Source organism: Mandrillus leucophaeus, unplaced genomic scaffold (genome assembly GCF_000951045.1).
Source record: "Mandrillus leucophaeus isolate KB7577 unplaced genomic scaffold, Mleu.le_1.0 Scaffold190, whole genome shotgun sequence".
NCBI classification, from domain to species: domain Eukaryota; kingdom Metazoa; phylum Chordata; class Mammalia; order Primates; family Cercopithecidae; genus Mandrillus; species Mandrillus leucophaeus.
The window spans coordinates 4,434,236-4,457,657 of record NW_012101921.1 but is presented as its reverse complement, the minus strand read 5'-3'; the positions used below and the strand labels follow the sequence as shown (position 1 = coordinate 4,457,657).

The 23,422-nt window shown below is 38.7% G+C and overlaps 1 protein-coding gene across 1 annotated transcript in view; it reads right to left on the bottom strand.

Annotated features, from left to right (window-relative positions):
* CAMKMT (calmodulin-lysine N-methyltransferase) overlaps positions 1–23,422 on the bottom strand; it is a 406,998-nt gene that overhangs the window by 64,522 nt on the left and 319,054 nt on the right. The window contains exon 4 of the mRNA XM_011978214.1: positions 1,673–1,733. Coding sequence (XP_011833604.1) covers positions 1,673–1,733 — 61 coding nt within the window. The remainder of the gene's footprint in view (positions 1–1,672; positions 1,734–23,422) is intronic.

The window sequence follows — 23,422 nt, the reverse complement described above, 5'->3', positions numbered from 1 at the left end:
TTTTTCCCTTGTCAATGGCGCTGTCTTTTAGAACTAAACTAGCTAGAGTAGCGAAAGATAATTGTTAGGAAAGGATAACACTGTTAATCCACATTCATTCCTTCAAAAACAGTTAGACAAGTAAATGAAGAATATATGTGAGTGTGTATATACCTATATTATAGACACATACACACAACACATACAAAATAAATAGATGCACTCCTGAATTTAAAAAAAAATTCTAAAACAAACTGAAACATTTTGGAAAGCTGAACAGTCTCCATAAAGAACAATTACACAAAGAGTATTTAGCAATTAACACTTAAATTACAATTGACCCCAACACAACACAGTGAATAAACAACGCAGGGACATAATATGGTTAAGCCAGCAAACCCAGGCTAAAGTAATGACTGGGCTCTGACTTCACAGCTCAAAAGTAGAGCAGCTCAGAGTTAAAGCTGACAGTCTAGGGGGGGACTCTGCACTTACCTTCCCCTTTGTGCCTAAATATCAGCCCTCAACGTGTGACATTCTCGCCCTGGCCCACTGCTCGCTGATTGGAGCTCCAGTCAAGCTTAAGCACAGCGAGATGAGCAAACGCCAGACTTCCAGGGCAGCTCTGCAGCCCACATTCAAAATTGCCCTGTTCTTATTTATATGCTTAGACTCTTAGGACTGTTTCCTCTTCCCAGTTTGGGAAGTTTATTACCTCAAGAGGAGAAAAACAGCAAAATTAAAAGGGAGGGAGAGGTGGGAAGAGGGGGAAAGGGAGGAGAAGGAGCCAAGCAAGGACATTAATATTTCAAAACACACTTAATAAGTGTTTGGTTGTTCAAAGCAATTATAGACTGGTTGGTAAATATGGACCCACAGAGCTTAAAAAAATACATATTACTGACCCAATCTTGTAAGTACATACTGTTAAAACACAAGCTATGATCACTAGTGACTTATCTGGAATAATAATGGGCTATTCAGGAAGTATATATTGAATGACTTCTATAAAATCATAATTAAAATGAAAAACCTGTATTTTCTGGGTCTACCAAACATCTTCAGAATTTTCAAATGATTTTTTTTTTCCTGAATTCCATCCATGGGTTTGATCTGTAATGCACACTAACAGTTGAAAACACTTATTTCTGTGCATGAATCCATAATGCTAATTTATAGTTCACAAATACATATTGTTAGATATATAAAAATACTTTTAAAACCAGGGGTGGGATGGCATCTTTAAATAATAGCTGTGAGGTATTTATTTATCAGACATTCTGTAGTGACTTCCCTGGCAGAAGTTTAAAGAATGTCTTTGGTTGGTTTTTTTTTTTTTTTTTGACCTTCACAATCAGTAAGGATTGATTGGAGCTTCACTTTTGTTTCCCCCAAATCAAAGTGAAATAAAATGCCTTGAGTGGAAATCAAAAGCCTTTGACATACAGCAAAAATCTTGCTGTGCAATATTAGTACCCAAGGCGATTCAGATTTCATTTGAGAAGCAACATGTGTTCACTGTGAACTTTTCCCCCTTTCTTTCTGTTTTCCTTTTCTTCCCTTCTGTTTTCCGTTTTTCTTTTTCTTATTTTTTTCTAACAATTTAATTTGAAGAATGTAATCACGGCAATTTTTAATATGTTGATTCAATATCCGTGATGGGCTAAAAAATATCTTAAGTGCAGCTCTGTACCTGAATATATTACTGTGCTTGAGGCAGTAGTAAGCCAACACCTCTTCGGATGGCCAGATACCTAGAAAACACAAGAGGATAAACCTTTTCATTATAGAAGTTATTCTTTTAAGAAATGGCTTTTAAAAATAATGTTCAGTACAAGCTATTTCAACTTGAATCAAACAACATAGTTATTACAATAATGTCATGAGTGTCTTTTATTGTTGTTATTTTTATAGTGGTGAGATTTGTAACTCTTTCCCCCAGGATAATAGAAAAATATCCTAAATAAATTATACTAAATTTTGATTACAAGACAGCCAAAACAGTAACAACCAAAATCACAAATATCAAAAGTTAAATTTTGATGGTACTTCAAATAGATCTTCATCTTGTGCACATAAAATTAATTGGTATCAGTTGAAAACTTACTTATATATGCAGCCCATATTAGGCAAAAATAAATGGGACGATCACACACAGGAGCAAATAAAACCACTGAAGTCACTATATTTCTTTGTTTGATTCCATGCTAATATTTTTAAACATGCACAATTCTGTCTTTTTTTTTTTTTTTTTTTTTTTTTTGAGACAGAGTCTTGCTCTATCATCAGGCTGGAGTGCAATGGCAAGATCTCGGCTCACTGTAACCTCCGCCTCCCGGATTCAAGCAATTCTCCTTCCTCAGCCTCCTGAGTAGCTGAGATTACGGGTGCACGCCACTAGGCCCTGCTAATTTTTGTATTTTCAGTAGAGACTGGGTTTTACCATGTTGGTCAGGCTGGTCTCGAACTCCTGACCTCATGATCTGTCCACCTTGACCTCCCAAAGTGCTGGGATTACAGGTGTGAGCTACCACGCCTGGCCACAATTATGTCTTTCTTCAGTTAAATAAAATCAAACTGGAGTATAAGATTAAGAAATTTTAATTTCACCAACTTTGGTACATCTTTAAATTTAGCAATAATTCTACCTGCTAAATTGCATGGATGGACATTTTCTAAAATTAGCATCCATAAATCACTGATTTCAAATACTTAGTCTTCATGAATGGATATGAATTGCTTAAAGAGAAGACAAACGTGCTTGGAAATTATAGTTTCTAGTTGTTATCACAGGATGGTAGGATTATAAGTGTTTTTAATTTTTTTCTTTATGCCTTTTTGTATCTTCCAAAATTTTACAATGAGCATATATTACCCTTATACTTAGAATAAATTGTAACCTTATAAAAATTATGTTTTCCCCCAATTAATCAGACCCAAAGATCAGGCAGAGCACCAGGCATCTTGCACTTCCTGAGGCTGAGAGCACCATGCAGTCCTGGGCACAGGTAGCAAATGTTCTCTGACTCAGCACCAAGCACTCTGCTGATGGGTCTTAATGCAAGATTGAAACATCTAAAAAAGGCTTAATTCTTTCCCCCTAGATGATCCTCCAACTTTGAGGAGTAAGAAATCCAAACGTTTCAGAGAAGAGGATGTCAAAGAAATGTTAAGTAAACTCCTAAGAAATTCAGGGGGTAAATATATAAACAGCAAAGAGGTGTCTCCATAGAGCATTTGTTGCGGGAAAGCCCAGTCAGGTGTACACACTATCTCAGCCTCTCTGGCATTTCTGGTAGGAATGACAGCTTGGGGGAGAAACAAGGAAAACCTCCAAGAAGTGTTTGGAGTCATATTTAGGAGGAAAGTCAGAGAGGCAGTGGAGTGTGGCAGTTTAGATCACAGATATTTTGGAACCAGACTTATTGGGCTCCAGTGCCAGCTCTGCCATTCCTTTGTGGAGTGACCTTGGACAGGTTACTTAACCTCTCTATCCCTCACGCTCCTCATTTGTAAAATATCACTGCAGTATTGTCAACCTCACAGGATTGGCCTGAGAGTTAGATGAGTAAAATACATGCCTATGTTTAGAATGGTTCCTAACACATAGTAACTCAAAGAAAAAGAAAGCTGTTGTTAATGTTATTCTCCAGCAAAGAGGGATGGAAGAGTGGAAGGGAGAATATGTGAATCCAAAATGGTTATCCCAATAACCAGAAAGATGGAAAACCATTTTGACCTGTTCCTATTATTGGAACCCCAAATCCTAATACCTGTCATATCTCCACATAAAAATAACTCTATAAAGACCAAAGTATAAATAAAAGTCTCTGAAGGAAGAGCATAAGACAATGCTCTACACCAAGTGAATATAATCACTACTATAGTGAATTTCTTTATGCGTTTAGCTTGAGGTTTAAAAAGAAATGATAGGGAAAGAGTATCTAACTAAAATTTAAGCCTTGATTAAGTACAAAAATGTAACTTCTAAAATGCAGTCTTTTGTAATAGTTTTATAATTGTCTCAAAAAATTATAGAGGCTGATTTTCAACAAAATTAAATACAAAGAACAAAGTAAAAAAAAATCATGTAAAATTTGACCACTAGGATATAATCACTGTTAACATTTTGGACATCATCTCAAAAGATCTTTCTAGGCAAACAGGTATTTTACACCAGTGGGATCTTTTCATGAAGATATTCAATAACCTGATTTTCCCTCATTCAATATGTGGTAGATAGCTTTACATGAAAATAAAAATATACTTTACCTGCATCATTATTTATAATGATTGCTTAGATATTCTATGTGTGCATCAGAATTCATTTAACCAGTTTTCTCTTGATAGATATTTAAGTTAGTTTCAAAGTTGTTGATATAATGAGATTATTGTGTTGGTGCAAAAGTAATTGTGGTTTTTGCCATTAACATCAACAGTAGAACAATATGACAATACATGTTTTCCCAACATATGGTTTTCTCCTTAGGTCAAATACTAGGAAATGGGATATCTGGTCAGAGGTTACATATATTTCACATTTTAATATATCAAACTGACCTCCATAAAATGTGTACCAAGTTACACTCCTAATCAGAGTGTTTGTTTCCTCAAAGTCTTGCCCAGATAGGGTTTTTTTCAACATACTAATTTTTGCTAATCTAAGTTTTTAAAAGTTATCTCAGTGAAAATCAACACCTGAATGATATACCACTTCACACCCACTAGGATGGCTACAATCTAATAGTCAGATTATAACGAATGTTGGGTTGGTGAGGTTGTGGAGAAATTGGAACCCTCATGTGCTGCTTGTGGGAATGTAAAATTATGTAGCCACTTTGGAAAATAGTCTAGCAGTTCCTTAAAGGGTTAAATGTAGATTATAATATGACCCAGCAATTCCACTGCTACGCAAGAGAAATCAAAATGTGTCCAACAAAAACTTGTACACAAATGCTCATAGCTGCATTGTTCTTAATAGCCCAAAAGTGGAAAAAACCCAAATGTCCATCAACTGATGAATGGATAAATTAAATGTGGTACGTCCATACAATGGATTATTATTTGACAATAAAAGAAGAACTGATACATGCTACAACATAGATGGAACTTGAAAACATCATACAGGCAATACCCCATTTTATTGCAGCTTTCTTTATTCTGCTTTGTAGATGCCACATATCTACAGTTTTACAAATTGAAGGTTTGTGGCAGCCCTGCACTGAGCAAGTCCACTGGTGCCATTTTGCCAACAGCATGTGCTCAATTAGTGTCTCTGTGACAGATTTCAGTCATTCTCACAATATCTCAAAATTTTTCATTATTATTATATCTGTTATGGTGATCTGTGATCAATGACCTTTGATGTTACTATGGTAATTGCTTTGGGGCGGCATGAATTGCATCCATATAAGACAACTAGCAAACTTAATCAATAAATCTTGTGTGTATTCTGACTGCTCCACCAGTTGGCATTCCCTCATCTCTCTCCCTCTTCCCAGGCCTCCCTATTATTAGGCTAATTAATAAACCTACAATGGTCTCTAAGTGTTCAAGTGAAAGGAATAGTTGCATGTCTCTCACTTTAAATCAAAAGCTAGAAATGATTCCACTTAATGGAGAAGGCATGTTAAAAGCTGAGATAGGCTGAAAGCTAGGCCTCTTGCACTAAACAGACAAGTTGTGAATGTAAAAGAAAAGTTCTTGAAGGAAGTTAAAAGTGTTACTCCAGTGAACACATGAATGATAAGAAGGTGAAACAGCCTTATTGCTGATATGGAGAAAGTTTAAGTGGTCTGGATAGAAGATCAAACCAGCCACAACATTCCCTTAAGCCAAAGCCCAATCCAGGGCAAGGCCCTAATTCTTCAATTCTATGAAGGCTGAAGGTGAGGAGTCTGCAGAAGAAAAGTTTGAAGGTAGTGGAGGTTGGTTCAAGATGTTTAAAGAAGCCATTTCTGTAACATAAAAGTGCAAGGCAAAGCAGTAAGTGCTGATGTAGAAGCTGTAGCAAGTTATCCAGAAGATGTAGCTAAGATCACTGATGAAGGTGACTACACTAAACAACAGATTTTTCAATGCAGACAAACATTGGAAGCCTTCCATTGGAAGAAGATGCCATCTAGGACCTTGGTAGCTAGAGAGAATTCACTGTCTGGCTTCAAAGATCCAAAGGACAGGCTGACTCTCTTGTTAGGGGCTAGTGTGGCTGGTGACTAAGTTGATGCCAATGCTCATTCACCATTCTGAAAATCATAGCACCCTTAAGAATTATGCTAAATCTAACCAGGCTCAGTGGCAGGTGCCTATTGGGCTACTCAGGAGGGGAAGGAAGGAGGATTGCTTGAGTAAGCCCAGGAGTTCGAGGCTGTAGTGGGCTATGATTGAATATGTGAATAGCCACTGCACTCCACCCTGGACAACATAGTGAGACCCTGTCTCTTAAAAAAAAAAAAAAAAGAAGAAGAGAAAAGGAATTATGCTAAATCTACTCTGCTTGTGCTCTATAAATAGAACAATAAAGCCTGGATGATAGTACATCTGTTTATAGCATGGTTTACTGAACATTCTAAGCTCACTGCTAAGACCTACTGCGCAGAAAAAAGCAATTTCCTTCAAAATATTATATACTGCTCACTGACAATGCACCTGGTCACCAAAGGGCTCTGATGGAGATATACAAGGAGATGAATGTTGTTTCCATGCCTGCTAACACAGCATCCATTCTGTAGTCCCTGGATCAAGGAGTAGTTTTGACTTTCAAATCTTATTATTTCAGAAATACATTTCTTAAGGATATAGCTGCCAACTACAGTGATTCTTCTGATGCATCCAAGCAAAGTCCATTGAAAACCTTCTGGAAAAAAAAAAAAAAAAAGAAAACCTTCTGGAAAGGACTCACTATTCTAGATGCTATTAAGAACATTTGTGAGTCATGGGAGGAGGTCAAAATATCAGTGTTAACAGGAGTTGGAAGAAGTTGATTTCAGCATTCATGGATGATTTTGAGAGGTGGAAATAGCAAGAGAACTAGAATAAGAAATGGAGCCTGAAGACGTGACTGAATTGCTGCAATCTCATGATCAAACCTGAAAGGATGAAGAGTTCCTTCTTATGCATGGGTAAAGAAGGTAGTTTCTTGAGATGGAATCAATTCCTGGTGAAGATGCTGTGAACACTGTCGAAATTACAACAAAGGATTTAGAATATTACATAAACTGAATTGATAAAGCAGTGGCAGGGTTTGAGAGGATTGACTCCAACTTTGAAAGAAGTTCTACTGTGGGTAAAATGCTGTCAAATAGCATCGCATGCTACAGAGAAATCTTCCCTGAAAGGAAGAGTCAACCAATGTGACAAACTGCATTGTTGTCTTATTTTAAGAAATTGCCACAGCCACCCAACCTTCAGCAACCATCACCCTGATCAGTTAGTAGCCATCATCAAGGCGAGACCTCTACCAGCAAAAAGATTACAACTCACAGAAAGCTCAGATGATCATTAGTATTTTTTTAGCAATAAAGTATTTTTAGTAAGGTATGTGCATTTTTTTAGACATAATGCTATTACACACTTATTGCTACAGTATAGTGCAAACATAACTTTTATATGCACCAGGAAAGCAAAGAATTTGTGTGACTTACTTTATTGTGACATTCACTTAATTGCAGTGGTCTGGAACCAAACCCTCAGTATCTCCAAGGTATGCCTGTACCGAGTGAAAGAAACCAGTTACAAAGGACCACATGTTGTATGTTTTTATTTATATGAAATATTCAGAATAGGTATATTCATAAAGATGGAGTGTAGCATGGTAACTGCCTAGGTTAATGATGGTTAGGTGTAAATGGAGCATGACTGCCAATGGGTATAAGGTTTCTTTTGGAGGTGACAAAAATGTTCTAAAATTGTGGTGACAGTTGCACAACTCTGTGAATACACTAAATACCACTGGATGAATTGTATGGTATGTGAATTATATCTCAATAAAGCAGCTACTTTTTCTTTTCTTTTCTTTTTTTTTTTTTTTGAGACGGAGTCTCCCTCTGTCGCCCAGGCTGGAGTGCAGTGGCACGATCTCGGCTCACTGCAAGCTCTGCCTCCCGGGTTCACGCCATTCTCCTGCCTCAGCCTCCCAAGTAGCTGGGACTACAGGCGCCTGCCGCCACGCCCGGCTAATTTTTTGTATTTTTAGTAGAGATGGGGTTTCACCGTGTTAGCCAGGATGGTCTCGATCTCCTGACCTCGTGATCTGCCCACCTCAGCCTCCCAAAGTGCTGGGATTACAAGCGTGAGCCACCGCGCCCGGTTAAGCTGCTACTTTTTTAAGTTTTCTCATTCTTGTTTGTGGGAATAAAATGGCCTTTCTAAAACATTTTCTTTTCAAATTAGTTATACAGACACATGGTTTAAAGAGCCATTGGGATCTGTTAGAATGGTTAAGACAAACAGTACCCAGCCCCTTTCCCCAGTATTTCTGCTTCCACAGAAACTATTACTTTCAACTTTTTTAGCTAACTTTTCTGGTAATTGTGTCTATATTTCCACATAATATGTTTGTATTGTAGCTTCTTGATTTTTCAGTTTCAGGCAATATCTATTGAACACCCACTGTGCAAAATTAGCATTTTTTTGCTTTTATCTCTATTCCTCTTCCCACATCACACATGTGTGCCCCTTATCTACCCCACATCACCTGCTTAATATTATATTTTAATTTTACAATAATAGTTATAATGTTAAAATTTTGGTAAGATCACTCCCCAGTTGATTTTATTGTGACTATGAAATATGAGCTATGTAGTAAACTATGATTGTTTTTTTCTTTCATGCACAAATTTTTGTTTTCTCTGGAGTTTATAAAGGTCTTTCCCCCTCTCATTTGCTAAGATTTGTATGCAACCTCAAACAAAACCTCAAATGCGTCCATTTCTCCTCTCGATACATTCATTCACAATGGGTGTTCTATCAACTTTATGAGGAAGTATCTCCTGGTATCTTCTGACCTGCCTTAGTTTGGACTGAATGCCCTTTATGCTTGGTACACAGCTGACAGCCTAATCTTCACTACCATCCCAAGCTCCTTTTGCCTTTCTCCTGGGTTCCATCTCTTGTTTCCTCTACCCATTGTCTTCCTCTTTCTTGGTTCATTCCCTCATTTTAGTGTAACACATCCTCTAGTAGTTTCTTGAAAAAGGGGGTATAAGAGGTGAATGTTTAAGAACTTGCATGATTCAGTGGGTAATTTCAATCCAGAAACTCCATGTTCTTCAGTCCTTGGGAAGTTTCTTACGAAGTATCATCGATTATTTTCTTATCTCCATATTTTCCTGTTCTGTTCTTCTAGAACTGTTATTATTTGGGTGTTGAATCTCCCGAACGCATCCTTTTATTTAAAAAAATCTTTTCTTTCTTGCTTTGCATCTCTTATTGTTTTCTACTTTCTTGGAAATGTCCTCAAGTTTATCTTCCAACCTTTTTATTGTTCTTCTAATTTATGCTATTGTTATTGATGGTCATTCTTTGAATATTTCTTTTATATAGCATCCTATTCCTGTTTCAGAAATGCAATGTCTTAATTATTTGAAAATATTAATTATAGTTTCTTTTAAGTTTTCTCATCTTTATAAAGTGTATTTTCTTCAAGTTGTTTTTTTCTGTTTCTTGTTTTTGGTATCTGTCACATTAAAAGCTTTCCTCAGGTATCTGGTAATTCTGGAAGTAAAGAAGGCTGAGTGTAGGTGAGTGGGGTTAGGGTGTGGGGCTCAGCATTCAGTCTGCATATGTTCCCTTAGTCACTCCACCTGGCTTTTCATATTCTCTGCTTTCAACTGTGCCGGGTGTCTCCCAACCCCCAAACCCCCAGTTTAACCCTCTCCAAAGAATAAACCTCCAGTTTTCTGTCAGAATAGAGGGGGAATAGTTGCCCAGTGGCCTGAAATGGGGATATAACTGTTTCTTAAACAACTCTCAATCAATTCTCCTTAGTTTCATCCCCTTCAACTCCTTCTTTTAGAAGTACAGTTGCCCCTCAGTATTTGTGTGGGATTAGTTCCAGGACTCCCCCACTCCATACCAAAATCTGCAGATATTCAAGTCCCTTATATAACATGATGTAGTATTTGCATGCACATCCAATGTAAGTGCTATGTAAATATTTGCTATAACGTTTTTTTTTTTTTTTAAATTTTGGCCGGGCACAGTGGCTCACGCCTGTAATCCCAGCACTTTGAGAGGCTGAGGCGGGCAGATCACTTAAGGTCAGAAGTTCAAGACCACCCTGGCCAACACAGTGAAACCCCATTTCTACTAAAAACACAAAAATTAGACAGGTGCGGTGGCTCATGCCTGTAATTCCAGTTACTCGGGAGGCTGAGACAGGACAATCGCTTGAACCTGGGAGGTGGAGGTTGCAGTGAGCTGAGATCGTGCCACTCCACTCCAGCCTGGGTGACAGAGAAAGATCCTGTCTCAAAAAATAAAATAAAATAAAAACTTTTGTGTTACTTTTAGTATTCTTTTTTTTTTTTTCCAGAATATTTTGGATCTCAGGTTGGCTGAATCCTCAGATGCGGAACCCATGGATATGGAGAAACGGCTACATCTGATTCCACCAATTTTTGAGCCTTTCAAGGCTTCAGAAGTTTAAATTGGGTTGATTCGCAGCTTTCTCATATGGCTTTCTCATATGGCTTTCTCATATCTTCTTTCTCATATGGCTTTCTCATATGGCTTTCTCATATCTGCTAAGTCAATGACTTCTCATGCATTTGCCTTCCAGCTTCTGAAATTTTATTGCTATTGCATGTTGCCCCTTAAAACAGCCATTCTGTCATTCATGTGGGTTTATGCCTTAAAAACATCCCTATATAGAGGTTTAGTGAGGGTTCTTAAAGGAATGCATTGATCAGTCTCCAAGTTTACCTGAAACCCAGAAATGTATGGTCCTTTGAATATAGCTTTGTAGGACAGTTCTGGAATCCAAGACATATTCTTATCTCTTCCAGAGTACATTTTAGCATCAACGCTTTAAGCTCAGCGTGGTGGGATTTCATTACTCATTCTGGAAGAACAGTGAGTAGGGGGACTTCCTAGACTAGAGAGAAATTCATTGGAAAGGTGGTGAGAGTAATTTTTAGAAGAAGGACGTACAAGACGAGAACACTAATGGTGAGATCCCAAGGTTCTTATGTTCCCTTAATAATATTATAGTACTATGGTTATTAACTGGGTGATGAAATAATCTGTACACCAGACCCCCGTGACATGCAGTTTTTCTATATAACAAACCTGCAATGGACCCCTGAACTTAAAAGTTTAAAAAATGGATTCTAATGCTTTATCCGAAAATTATAGCACTTCTGCTACATTGTTGACATCACTCAATGAAGCGTTGCAGAATGCCCAAAGTGGCATTTATAGTAGCTAAAGTGTTAATCTAAAAAAAGCATCCCCAAACTTTTAAATTAATAGTTTATTCTAGAAAAGTATTCTCTAAATACATGCTATAAAAGTTGTTAAGAAGCATATCATTTCCTATTCTTTAGTGCTTTCTGTATAAATCAAATGAGTTTATTTCATAGGAGGAAAGGCCTCCTTCATCTTTTGGGCCTTCATAAAAGCACTGGCTAGGTAAGAGTTCTGTCTGGAAACGGAAGAGTACTACACTGTACTTGCATATCTATGGTCATTTTGTTTCATCACATTTTCTTTTGAACAAAGGCTTGCTTCCCTGCAGATGCTTCTGTCAGAACTGGGCCTGTTGAACTCGTCAGACTCCAGAAAGCCTATAGCCGGTCAACATGAAAACAGGAAAAGTTGGCTGTCTGTGTAGCAAGAGTAAGGTGGAAAACTGGCAATGTGATCTACTTAATGTATGCAACCACTTTGTTGTTTTTATTGTTAGTGAAGTGGCAAGTTTAGAATTATTTTATTTTATTTTTGGAGACAGGATCTCACTCTGTCACCCAGGCTGGAGTAGAGTGGCGCCGTCATGGCTCACTGCAGCCTCGACTTCCTAGGCTCAGGTGATTCTCTCCTGAGTAGCTGGGACTACAGGTGTGCATCACCACACCCAGCTAATTTTTCTATATTTGGTAGAGATAGGGTTTCACTATGTTACTCAGGCTGGTCTCGAACTCCTGGGCTCAAGTGATCCTCCTGCCTCAGCCTCACAAAGTGCTGGGACTACGGCATGAGCCACTGCACCTGGCCTAGAATTATTTTAAATGTCAAGTTTCATAGTTAATGTGGAAACAAAACACAACTATGATTAATCTGAAGACTGAGCAAATCCTAAAATTCAGTAACCTGAGGATCCAGCTAAGCATGGGGCCTTCTAGATCAGTTCCATTTGTGAGCTTTTCACTTCTCCTAGCTTGTCCTGGAGGGCAGTCCTAAGGCTTTGATCAACAGCATCCTACAAGCAGCACCGCTGGCTCCCTTCTCCCCATGAACTGCTTGTACTTGTTGCATGATGACAACACACCCAGCTCTCACAGCAGACATACGGCTTTTCTGTGATCAGCTGATGTCCATCGAAGCAGGACCTTTCTCTAGCTCCCTCAAAGTAAGTGATCAAGCCTATCACACAGAAGTCAGGAAAAAAAAAAAAGGCCTCTCTCAAATCTGAGACTCAAGTGGAGAGGCCAACACACACTTAGCTAAGCCATCAAACCTCCTGGAAGAAGAAATGCACCGGTAGATGTTACTAAAAAGAAAAGCTGTTCATGTTGGAATGAGTATGGAAGCTTCCTGGGCTTGTTTCAGTGTTTGTACCCTGTCTCTTCTTTCAATCCAACTCATATTTCTGTCTTGTCACTGATGTGTCAACCCAGTGCAGAAATACACAAGAGGACTACAGAACGCTCCACAAATATTTATTTGGCATCTACAGTGTTTCTGACCTTTGGATTAACAGGGATGGAGATAGCGTGGTCACTGCGGCTTCAGTCTAGTTTTGAGACCCAGAGTGGGGAAGAGCCCAATAGAGAAGGAAGAGGAGGACAGAGTGGAAGAAGTGGTCCATAGAAGAGGAGCTCCATGAAACAAAGTTTTATGAAGAGGGATTAATTTTGTAGGAATGGAAATAAGGTCAGTGGAGCTCTAGAATAAATGAGAAAGGAAGAGAGTAATACAAGATAAGACCGGAGGAGGGGTGGTTAGGGGCCGGACCCCCTAGGCCCAGACGCCATGTTAAGAATTTTAAGTCACACCTTAGAATAAATGATATGTTTTAAGCAGCATAGTGGTATGACCAGATTTATAATACAGTTTAGAAGATAATTCTGGCTACTCTAAGAAATTAGAGGAGGCAGGGAGAAGCTAGGCAGGAGGCTACTACTAATACCCAGATGAGAGCTGGTGGTGGCTTGGGTGATGGTTAGCAGAGATGAAGAAAAGTGGAAAGATTTGAGATATATTTAGAAGGTACACTGACAAGACTTACTAGTTAATTAGATGAAGGGGGTGGTAAGGGAGAGGGAAGTGTCAAGTATGACTTAGGTTTATGGCATGAATAAGTGGGCGGATGATGTACAGCAGACGCATATAGGATTTTCCTTCAATTTTATATGAAATGAAGAGGCTGAATTCATGGTGCAAAAAAACACTACCTAGGGATCTGGGGTCTGATTCTGGCTCTGCCACTAACAAACTGTGAGATGTTAGGAAATAATTTACCCTTTCTGAGCTTCAGTAACCTCATCTGCAAAATGATAGCGTTGGGTTAGATTATGTCTAGGGGGTCTTCAACTATAAAAAGCTACAGTAGAAAACCAGCTCTCGTCCTCCAGAGTTACAGTGCAGCTTGAATACTGGCTCTTCTGGTTCTGTGATCTTGGGCAAGGTATTTAAACTTTTTAAGCCTCACTGATTCATGCAACATACAATTATCAAGGCAGCCAGGCCTGTTCTAGAAGCTGGGGATACAGCAGTGATTAAAACAAGGACTTTGCCTAAATAACTTTCATAGGGAAAATAGACACAAATAAGATAATTTCAGACAGTGATTAGTGCTGTGAAGGAAATAAAACATGTTAATGAAATAGAGAATAATTATGGGAGTGGGAGGTGGCTACTTTGGCCAGATTGTTGGGTAATGCCTCAGTTCTCTCATTTGTTAAGTACAAGCAATAAAGGTACCTTCTCATGGTGTGTTTTGGGGATTAAATGAGATAATGCATGTAAGACATTCAGAAGTGTGCCTAACATAGAGTAATTTTTTTTTACTATTAAAAATAGAAATGATGCTGCTGCTATTACTATTATTATTGTGACAAGTTTCTATTCAGGGAATTTTATCAACCTGAATTACATTTTTATGGTACTTTGAGGGATATTATTATTCCTCATTGACAACCCACAAAATCAAAACAAAAATGAACTTTGGATAAATGTGCCCTTGTTATGGGAGCTTTGAAAATCGATCCAAAACAATCATTACATGTGTATGAACAATACATGTTCTATACTTGTCCTCCCGCTTTGACCCATGAGCAGACTCGCTCTGTACAATATATGATTAAATGTAGGCCTCCCTGTGTTTGTGGAGCCAGGTCACAAAGAACATCTGAATAGGAGAGAAGGTCTGAATATTCCAGAATGGTGGGCAGATGGAGGCCTGCCCTGTGACACTCTACCATTTATGGAACATTGATGCTGCCCAGGGACTATGAGGCTGAGAAGGGAATCAAAGCACGGGGAGGTTTGGAAACCTCCCCAGTCATACAGATACTGGGTCACAGAGCTGGAATTTGAGCCCAGGCAATCTGATTCTAGACCTGTTATTCTTAACCTCTGGGCTCTGCTGCGTCTCACTAGATTACAAGAACAAGGGTCCAAATGAGTTGTTTTTCAATGTCGTTTCTTCCCCTGCTCCTGGAGAAGCCAACTGACCTGAGCTGAGAGAAAGGCAGATAAGGAGCATGTGGAAGCAGAAGAAATGAAGGGACATAAAAAATTACTCAAGTATTCCAACAATAAATTCTTCTAGGACTATAGGATGGCCTGTTTATTATGGGTATGATTTGATTTGATTTGATTAAAAATGCATTAAAATTTAAAATGTCCATTTAAATTCAGACTATTAATGTGACGGTTAGGAGGTAAAGAAAAGATGGACAAGGTCCCAGCCGTGTCCTGACACTGAAGCAGGGAGGGGAAGACAGCCTTCAGGCAACATTCCCCAGGGGCCCTGGCTGTAGGACTGATGGTCAGGTTTCCAGCAGATGCTGGGAAAGCAGCTGAGTGACAGATGAGAAACGGAGACAGGACCAGAAGATATGGAAGCACCGCTGAGAAAAAGGAATGCATGGCAGCCATAGCCATCGCCGCAGTAGCTTAGAGGGTGAAGACATGAACTTGGAAGACACCTCTCACACTTATTATCTTTGTGACCTCAGCAAGTCATTTAACTTCTCCTTCCCCAATTCCTTATCTGAAAGTAATAATACTACCTACTCCATACTATAGACTAAGGATTAATCAGAATAGGAGCTAGTAAGTGCTCAGTTAGTGTTTGCTAGTATTTTTAAAATTATTATTATTATTATTATTGAGATGGAGTCTCACTTTGTTGCCTAGGCTGGAGTGCAGTGGGGCGATCTCGGCTCACTGCAACCTCTGCCTCCTGGGTTCAAGCGATTCTCGTGTCTCAGCCTCCCGAGTACCACACCCAGCTAATTTTTATATTTTTAGTAGAGACGGGTTTTCGCCATGTTAGTCAGACATCAGGCTGGTCTCAAACTCCTGACCTCAGGTGATTCACCCGCCTCAAAGTGGTGAGATTGGACTCCCAAAATGCTGAGATTACAGGCGTAAGCCACTGCGCCCTGCTATTGTTATTGGCAGTGGCAGCATCACTTGTTGAACCCTTACTACTTGTCAAACACTGGGCTGTGTACTTTACATGGACGATCACATTTAATCCTTAAAACAACCCTATAAGATATGCATTATCCTTATGACCAGCTAAACGGCACAACGAAACACAGCATAAACAGAACAGTGAGCTGAAGCAGCACAGCCAGGGTTTAGGCCCACACACTCTAACTCTGGAGCCCAGTCTCTCATCACTACATTCTCTGCCCCAACCCTGATGGCTGTTCCTAGAATCAAGAGAACTAGTTGCTAGTTCTCATAGCTCTGTCAATAACTAATTTGGGGACTTTGGACAAATCATATTTGGGCTCTCACTTCAAGAATAAAAATGGAAGAGTTGAATTGATTTCTGAGGCCTCTTTCAACCCTAAATCCAATGACTAGAGATCATTATATGTGTACACTTCCAAATGAAAACTATAAAATTACAAGTGGGCTCTAGCCTGAGACATTTTAAAGAAATCAGATTGGTTAAAATATTTTATTTTCACTATAATCTCAAATTTAAACCTCTACCAGGAAATATTTTAGATGGGTTTCAAAATGGTCCTAGAAGTTAAATCTTCATTACATGTCTATTTCGATGGAATTAGAACTACATTTGTTAATGAAATCTCAGAGCTTCAGAAATTAACTGCTCTACATCTATACACACTAGATGTGAATGCTTATTTAAGCATATGAATAACAGAAAACATCTTCAAGTATGATTTTCCCTCTCCAATACTGAGCATAGCTCTCTGCTATATTTTTTTCCTCAGAAGAATTTCCTTCTCCTCAGTGTAACAAACTACATAAGGGCAGAAGAGATGTTCCTGAGGTCTCAAAGCACAGGTGGAAGAACATCTCCTGATATGAGCTATCTGGGCCTATGTGAGAACATGCTCCATCTCCATTGGTCAGAGAGGATGTCAGAAAGTGAGAAGAAATATGTCCAGGACAAGGGGACCCAGGAAATCAGACCAGAGAGTTCCTAGCAGGAGGGAAAACATGACATGGATTTCCCCAGAAACACCACATGTCCTTCCCACAGTGGAAAAACGAAAAAGAGAAGAAGAAGAAGAAAAAGGAAGACTTTCATGGTCAGTTTTATTCCTTTACTTGGGGGAAGCAATGCCTTCCCTCAAGGCCCTGCTGTGCTTGAGTGTCCTCAGGGTGAGACGATCAGGCCATCATTCTGATGAGATCACCCTTTTCCCTTTTAAAATTGTGCTGTGTTACAGGAGGCTGAGGCAGGAGAATCGCTTGAACCTGGGAGGCGGAGGTTGCAGTGAGCGGAGATCGCGCCACTGCACTCCAGCCTGGGCAACAGAGCGAGACTCTGTCTCTAAATAAATAAATAAATAAAATAGCACTGTGTCCTGTTTGAAAAGTCATGTAAGAGCAGCAATGTGCCAAATGGATCGGAAGAAAGAAAGTATTAGGAATAACCGTTATTGTTCCCTGTCTTAGGTGTTAAGCCACGTCCTGAACACAGACACATATTTGTTACAGGGCATACCAAAATAGCAAAAGTGAGCTTCTTCCCTGGCATTACCTGTGATTCATGAATTTGATTTCTAAAGCATTTTCCTGCCTTGGAGTCCAGCTTTATCTCATTTGCAGGTAAACACTATGGTTAAATTCCAAACAAATGGAAAGCCACGTGTTCCATGTGGAATGCATGCTCTACACATTTATGCAAGCTTTCCTGGAGAGTTAATAGTATTTAGGAGGTGCATGTTCCAGGTGCAAGAACAGAACACATTTATTAAACAGTCCTGGTATCAGGCTTGTTAGGCAGCATAACTTATTTTAGCAATGTTGTTTGGAAGGTGCGCGTCCCAGCATATCACACTGCCTTTATTCCAAGTTCCCTCTCTTAGGTCTTGAGGAAAGAATCATTTCTGTGTGGGGAAGAGGGAAGGAGGAGAACTGCCTCCCCTTCTTACAGCAGGAATTGCCATTAGCAAGTTCCAAAAGATAAAACACTACTCAGCAAATTGACATGGTAAGTAGGGCAACATCTCATTGAGGTTCACTCTAAACCTACTTTAAACAAACCTCACTTTGCCATGCCATCTGAAAGTAAATGTATGACATTCAGATTGCTAATATATATATATGTGTGTGTGTGTGTGTGTGTATACACATATATATGTATGAGAGCTGGCTGAGAATCTCAGCTGTGCAAAATGGCCAGGACTCTGTCCTTCTGTATCTCCACTCATCATTATTCATTGGTATGAAGGAAACATGACAGTCTGCTCTCCAGAAATTTCTGCTGCTGCACTAACTTGGACAGCTCACTGCAACTAATGTGGAAATGTAGTGCTAAGCACGTCCCGGCTGTAAACACAGCGGTCTTGCTCTGTCGGGGCCATCTACAAATGTCTCCAACCAACTTGTATGATTGTCTTTAACACCTTTTTTTTTTTTTTTTAAGAAATGAATTTGATTTCATTTTCCTTCCCCAGTTTTCAAATAGTCATTAAAAATTAAACAACACAGGGAAAAGCCTTTTGTGATTATAGCCTTCATTCTCCTGCAACAAACTGGATCTATAAATTTACGTACCATTGTAGATGTAAATTACAAAATTTATATTCAACTATATTAAAACATCTATTCCAAAAATGATTACCAGTTGTGAAAAGCAGACAGGCTTATCACTTGCTGTCAGTTGTTCATGTCTAGTTAAGCAATAATGTGCTAAAACTGCTCTTTTGTTTTGTGTAAGAATTTTGGCAATAGAAGAAATGAACACTCGGTTAATAAAAACTCAGGCTGCTTTTTGCTTTGATGGAGGAAGCAGCTGCCTGTTTTCATTTGCTGCAGAGCAGCAAAACCCATCAATATAATAAGCAGCTTAGATGCATCCATCCACAGCATCTGTAAGGATATAGGGCTATTCGCTCAAAACCAATCCCTGGTTTAATTTTAACAAAGATGTGTCTGACATATTTGAAAATGCATTATAATAGGTTTTGAAACATGAACAATTTCTCTTTTTTTTAAATACTTTTTACAGATTTGAAAGGTTAGTATATGTAGCTGAATGATAGCAATGATAAAAACCAGTCCAAACTGTGAGGCCACCCTAAAACAAGGGCAGTGAAGAGAGCAAATTGACTGGCAGCTATTTGGTTCCCTTCAAAGGAGAAATAATGCATTTGAATGTGATTTCATTCATTTATTCATCCAAACAAATATTTACTGAATCCTTACTATATATTGCACTGGGTGAGATACTAAGACCACAGCCCTTACTTTCAAGGAGTTCACTCTTTAAGGGAAAAGATGAACACAAAAAAACATCAGTAAAACAATATGGTAAGCACAGTGATACAGACACACATTTTTATATTTGTCTTTTACTGTAAAAACTCAAATGGGCATACAACAGTGGAAACCATTTAACATAAAAATTAAAAATCAAATACTGTCTCCTCTATTATACAGTCACACACTTCATTAGACATACATTTAAGAAAAGACGATCTGATAAAAAAATTGAATTATGTTTAAACACATGTCAAACTGTTTACTAATGTAGCCAAGAAATATCATACATTGGAGAGAAAGTTTTAGGATTTTAAGTTTTGTTTGGACAGCCTCTAATTTTACAGTAACCATTAGACACTTTTACATGATCGGGAACACACCACACAGTAAGCTTAATAGAAAATACAAACTTTAAAGCAACTTACAATGTGATACAGTAGGTTTTGGCTAGTAAGCATGCTAAGGGATTATTTTATTTTAGTGCTGGGTACCAGTCCAAGAAGTCAGCTAATTTTAAGTTCTCCTCTCTTTCTGACTCAACATCGGATAAGTGAGCATTTCAGCCTGATCAACTAGTGACCTGTCTGGTGGTATACATGAGCATAGGGTTACTCACCAGCTTCTCAGGATATCAAATTTAAATGAGCATTCATTTCCAGAAAGATTAAGAAAATGCTCCCATAAATGTAGCACTGAGGGCTCCCTTATTCAAACATGTTCACGGCAAAGCCCATATACATGGTTGGGTTTTTTTCTTTAAATAAGCTTTTTATTCTGGAATAATTTTAGGTTTACAGAAAAGTTGCAAAGATAGTAGAGAGTTCCTAGCATTTGCTCAGTTTCTCCCATTGTTAACATCTTACACCTCTCAAAACTAAGAAACTGACATTGGTTCATTACTATGAACTAAACGGTTTGTTTTTAATAGAAGAGTCACTATTCAGATGAGAGCTGATGAAGGTGTCTGTCAGAAAGTCATAATTCGAACTTAAAGGACAATACTATCGTCCATCATATATTGCCTTCCCTTAATTTTATTCCATCTTCTTAAGTTACTCTAAAGAAATTCATATCAGATTCAAGAGTTAAAACAGGACACAAAATATATATACCTCAGAGTTTAAAAAAAACCTGACCTCATCAAAAGAACTGGGTAGCCAGGTGAAGCCTTGGTTCCCCATTCCATTGTTGAACTGGGCAGAATATTATTTCTAAGTCATTATTCACATAGAAATCCTGATTGCCCCTATTCAATTAATACTTTCATATCACAGTGTGATATGGACCTTATAACCAATCTTGTGGCAGCATGAGTTAAGAACCACAAAGAAGTCAGAGGTCATTATTTCCCCCCATTTAGAGTGTTTATAAAGCATTCACTATGTTCCCTCTCCTCTCTGTGCCTGCTTTCTTCCCTTGTCTGCCGCACTGTTTTAATGGCTGAGCATAATGCTTCCAGAATCCTGCAGAGATTCATGGGCTTTGTACTGGTTAATGGCAGTCTCTCCAAGAGCAAGTTGGAAAAGACACCTGTGGGAAGATTCCCTCTAGCTACAACTGGTAGTCAAACCTTGGTGCCTGAAGTTTGGGTGAATACTCCCACTCCAGCCCCAATGTATTCCAAGCTGAAAGAACTCCCTCCCTTCACTTTGCCCATTGCTTTCTCTCTCCCTTGATTCCTTCAGTTTCCCCTCTGTCCATCTCATTCTCTCTCCTTCTTTTCACTTTCACCCCACCCCGCCCCCGTTTTAGTGCCCACTTTTTCTATTTGAAAGAATTCATAACAGAAGAGCAAACCTTTCTTTTAAAACGCAAAAATCAATCATACTTTGATAAAGAAAATTTGCTGATCCCACATTCAAGGTTTCATTAAAATACTTTGATCCCTTTCTTTATGTTGTTTTTGAACATAAACTGCTTGAGGACAGGGACCTCATTGTTTTCTTCTCAGGGGCATGTTTACACGACACACATGAAGTCATGCTGCATTCATGGAGAACAGCAACAAATTGTTCTAAACCTAGAACTCACAGCAATAAAAAATGAATCCCTCTTCTTTTGCAAGATCTATTTGCTGAGCTTTATATGCTGTCTCTACTCCAGACCTGATTCTACCTATAAATGCAATCACAGGTCAATTCTTGTGTGGATAAGTTTCTAATTGCACTCAATCCACTTTCACTGGCTTTCTTATCTATATCCACAATCTGTAGACCTGGCAGGACAATTATCACCAGTAGACAGGATAGATCCTCTGGGGAGTAGGACTGCCCTGGGCCTGAAAGGTGCATGCTTACCAGTTTCCAGGCCAGCAACATGGAAGAATTCACATTCAATAGGCCATCTTTCTCTAAATCAATCCTTTTGCTTCATTCAGCAGAGCCCATGTCATGGGTGCTCATATCTGCGGCTTATCTGGGGATATCTACAAACATGCAGGTCTCTAATCATGGGAGCCTGGAATGAGTCCCAGAATGGTCACTTTAAGTGACTTATGAGAGAGAAATGATTCTGTCTGGCTTTTTTTTTTTTTTTTGTCCCTTTCTCTTTGCTATGATAAAATTTGTAACCTTAACCCATATAGAAAATTGTTTTCTCTTAGAATCACAACTCCTCGAGAAAGGTTTTCAAAATACAGTATTTAAACCGAACTATTGCTCTGAACTTGACACCACAATTATCTTTCTGTTGGGAAAAATACAAAAATTCTAGAGCTGTTATACTGTTATCAGCCCCTTCACACCAGGACACACGAGTGTTCTTAAGTTGAGATCAAAGTGCACGGGCTGAGTTGTTGAGAATGGAGAAGTCATCACGGTCTCTATGGACTCATGCTGGACTTCTCAGGACAGAAAACAGATTTCCTTCTCTCTCCAGCAGTAAAGGGTTCATGTTATTGTGAACTCCATCATTTCTCCTCCTTGGCCCCACCCTCAACAAATGATTGAAACAATGGCTTCAAACCCAGAACGTTGTATTTAGGCTAGAATATGTTTCTCATCTGTTTATGCTGCCCAGCAGCACTGAAGAGATTTTGGCTGAGCAAATACTATGGTGGAAGTCTACATTCATACCATTAGTGACATGAAAAACAATAACCTTTTGGAAGAATATGAAATCGTGTTTACTCATCAGGAGACTAATTCGTTATTATTTTTCATAGGTGCTTTAGAGACATTGCAATTTATGAAGTAAGGTCTAAATGATCCAGGTGCTTGCTTAGCACACAGAGGCTAGCTAGTTAATGGCCAAGTTTGGGCTAGAACCTCAGTCCCCTAATACCTCACTATGGTTCTCTTTTCAGAGTATGAGACTTGAACTATAGTGTGGGAAGGACATGATTTGAGTTTGCATCTTGTGGAGAGATTTTATCTTCCAGGTGGAAATCAGCGTTTGAAGAAATGAATCGTACTCATTCCAATTTCAACTTATTCACAGATGCTTAGCAATTAAATATAAATCTTTTTTAAAAATTTCTATTTCTCAATAAACAGTTTTATAGAAACCGTGCCTCCTTTCCAAGTTCCAATACACTGGCTGGTGGAAGAGGCTACAGATACATTCAACCGCAGCTTACCTAATATCAGAATCTCTGAACCGAGGCCAGGAAGCAACATACAATATTTAGAAATAGTGACCCCCTTCTCTAGAATTATAATGATTGTGTGCCTTGCTTTATATAATTGGGCTTCTGTTTGTTTTCAGGAAATTTATCATCTACACGGTCATTAGAGTCTTACTTATTCAAATGTCTACATGTAATTTGTCTTGCAATTAAGAGTTTGTAGCAGATTTCAACAATTCTTTTGATCACCAGCATTCTAATCATAATAAAAGAGTAATTTTATTTTACATTGTTGTGTCTAGGGAGGGAGAATCATGTAATACATACAATTTTCACATACAACAGTGTTGAGAAATGTAATTTTCTGTGTATTCTCTTCTAAGAATATTTTCAACGTTTCTGGATTGTCTCTGCACTCAGGAACAGGATTGAAATCTCCACTTTGGTATTTATCTGAGGCTGTGATAGCTTGGTCGTCTGCCGCCAAATGCCAAGATAGGGGGAATCTCATCATCCAGAGACCAGCTGCATGATGGGCAGTTAATAGATATATCAAACCTTAGGATATATGCTAAGCTGAAGAGATGATTGGTTGGTTGATACACTGATTGATTAGCATAGGGAGAATGGGTTTCTTCTTGACAACCTAAGATTATGCTTCAGCTAAGCTCAAATTGCTTACACCTCTTCTATTGGGTTTAAAATTACAGTCCTGTCATCTAAAATCTCTCTTCA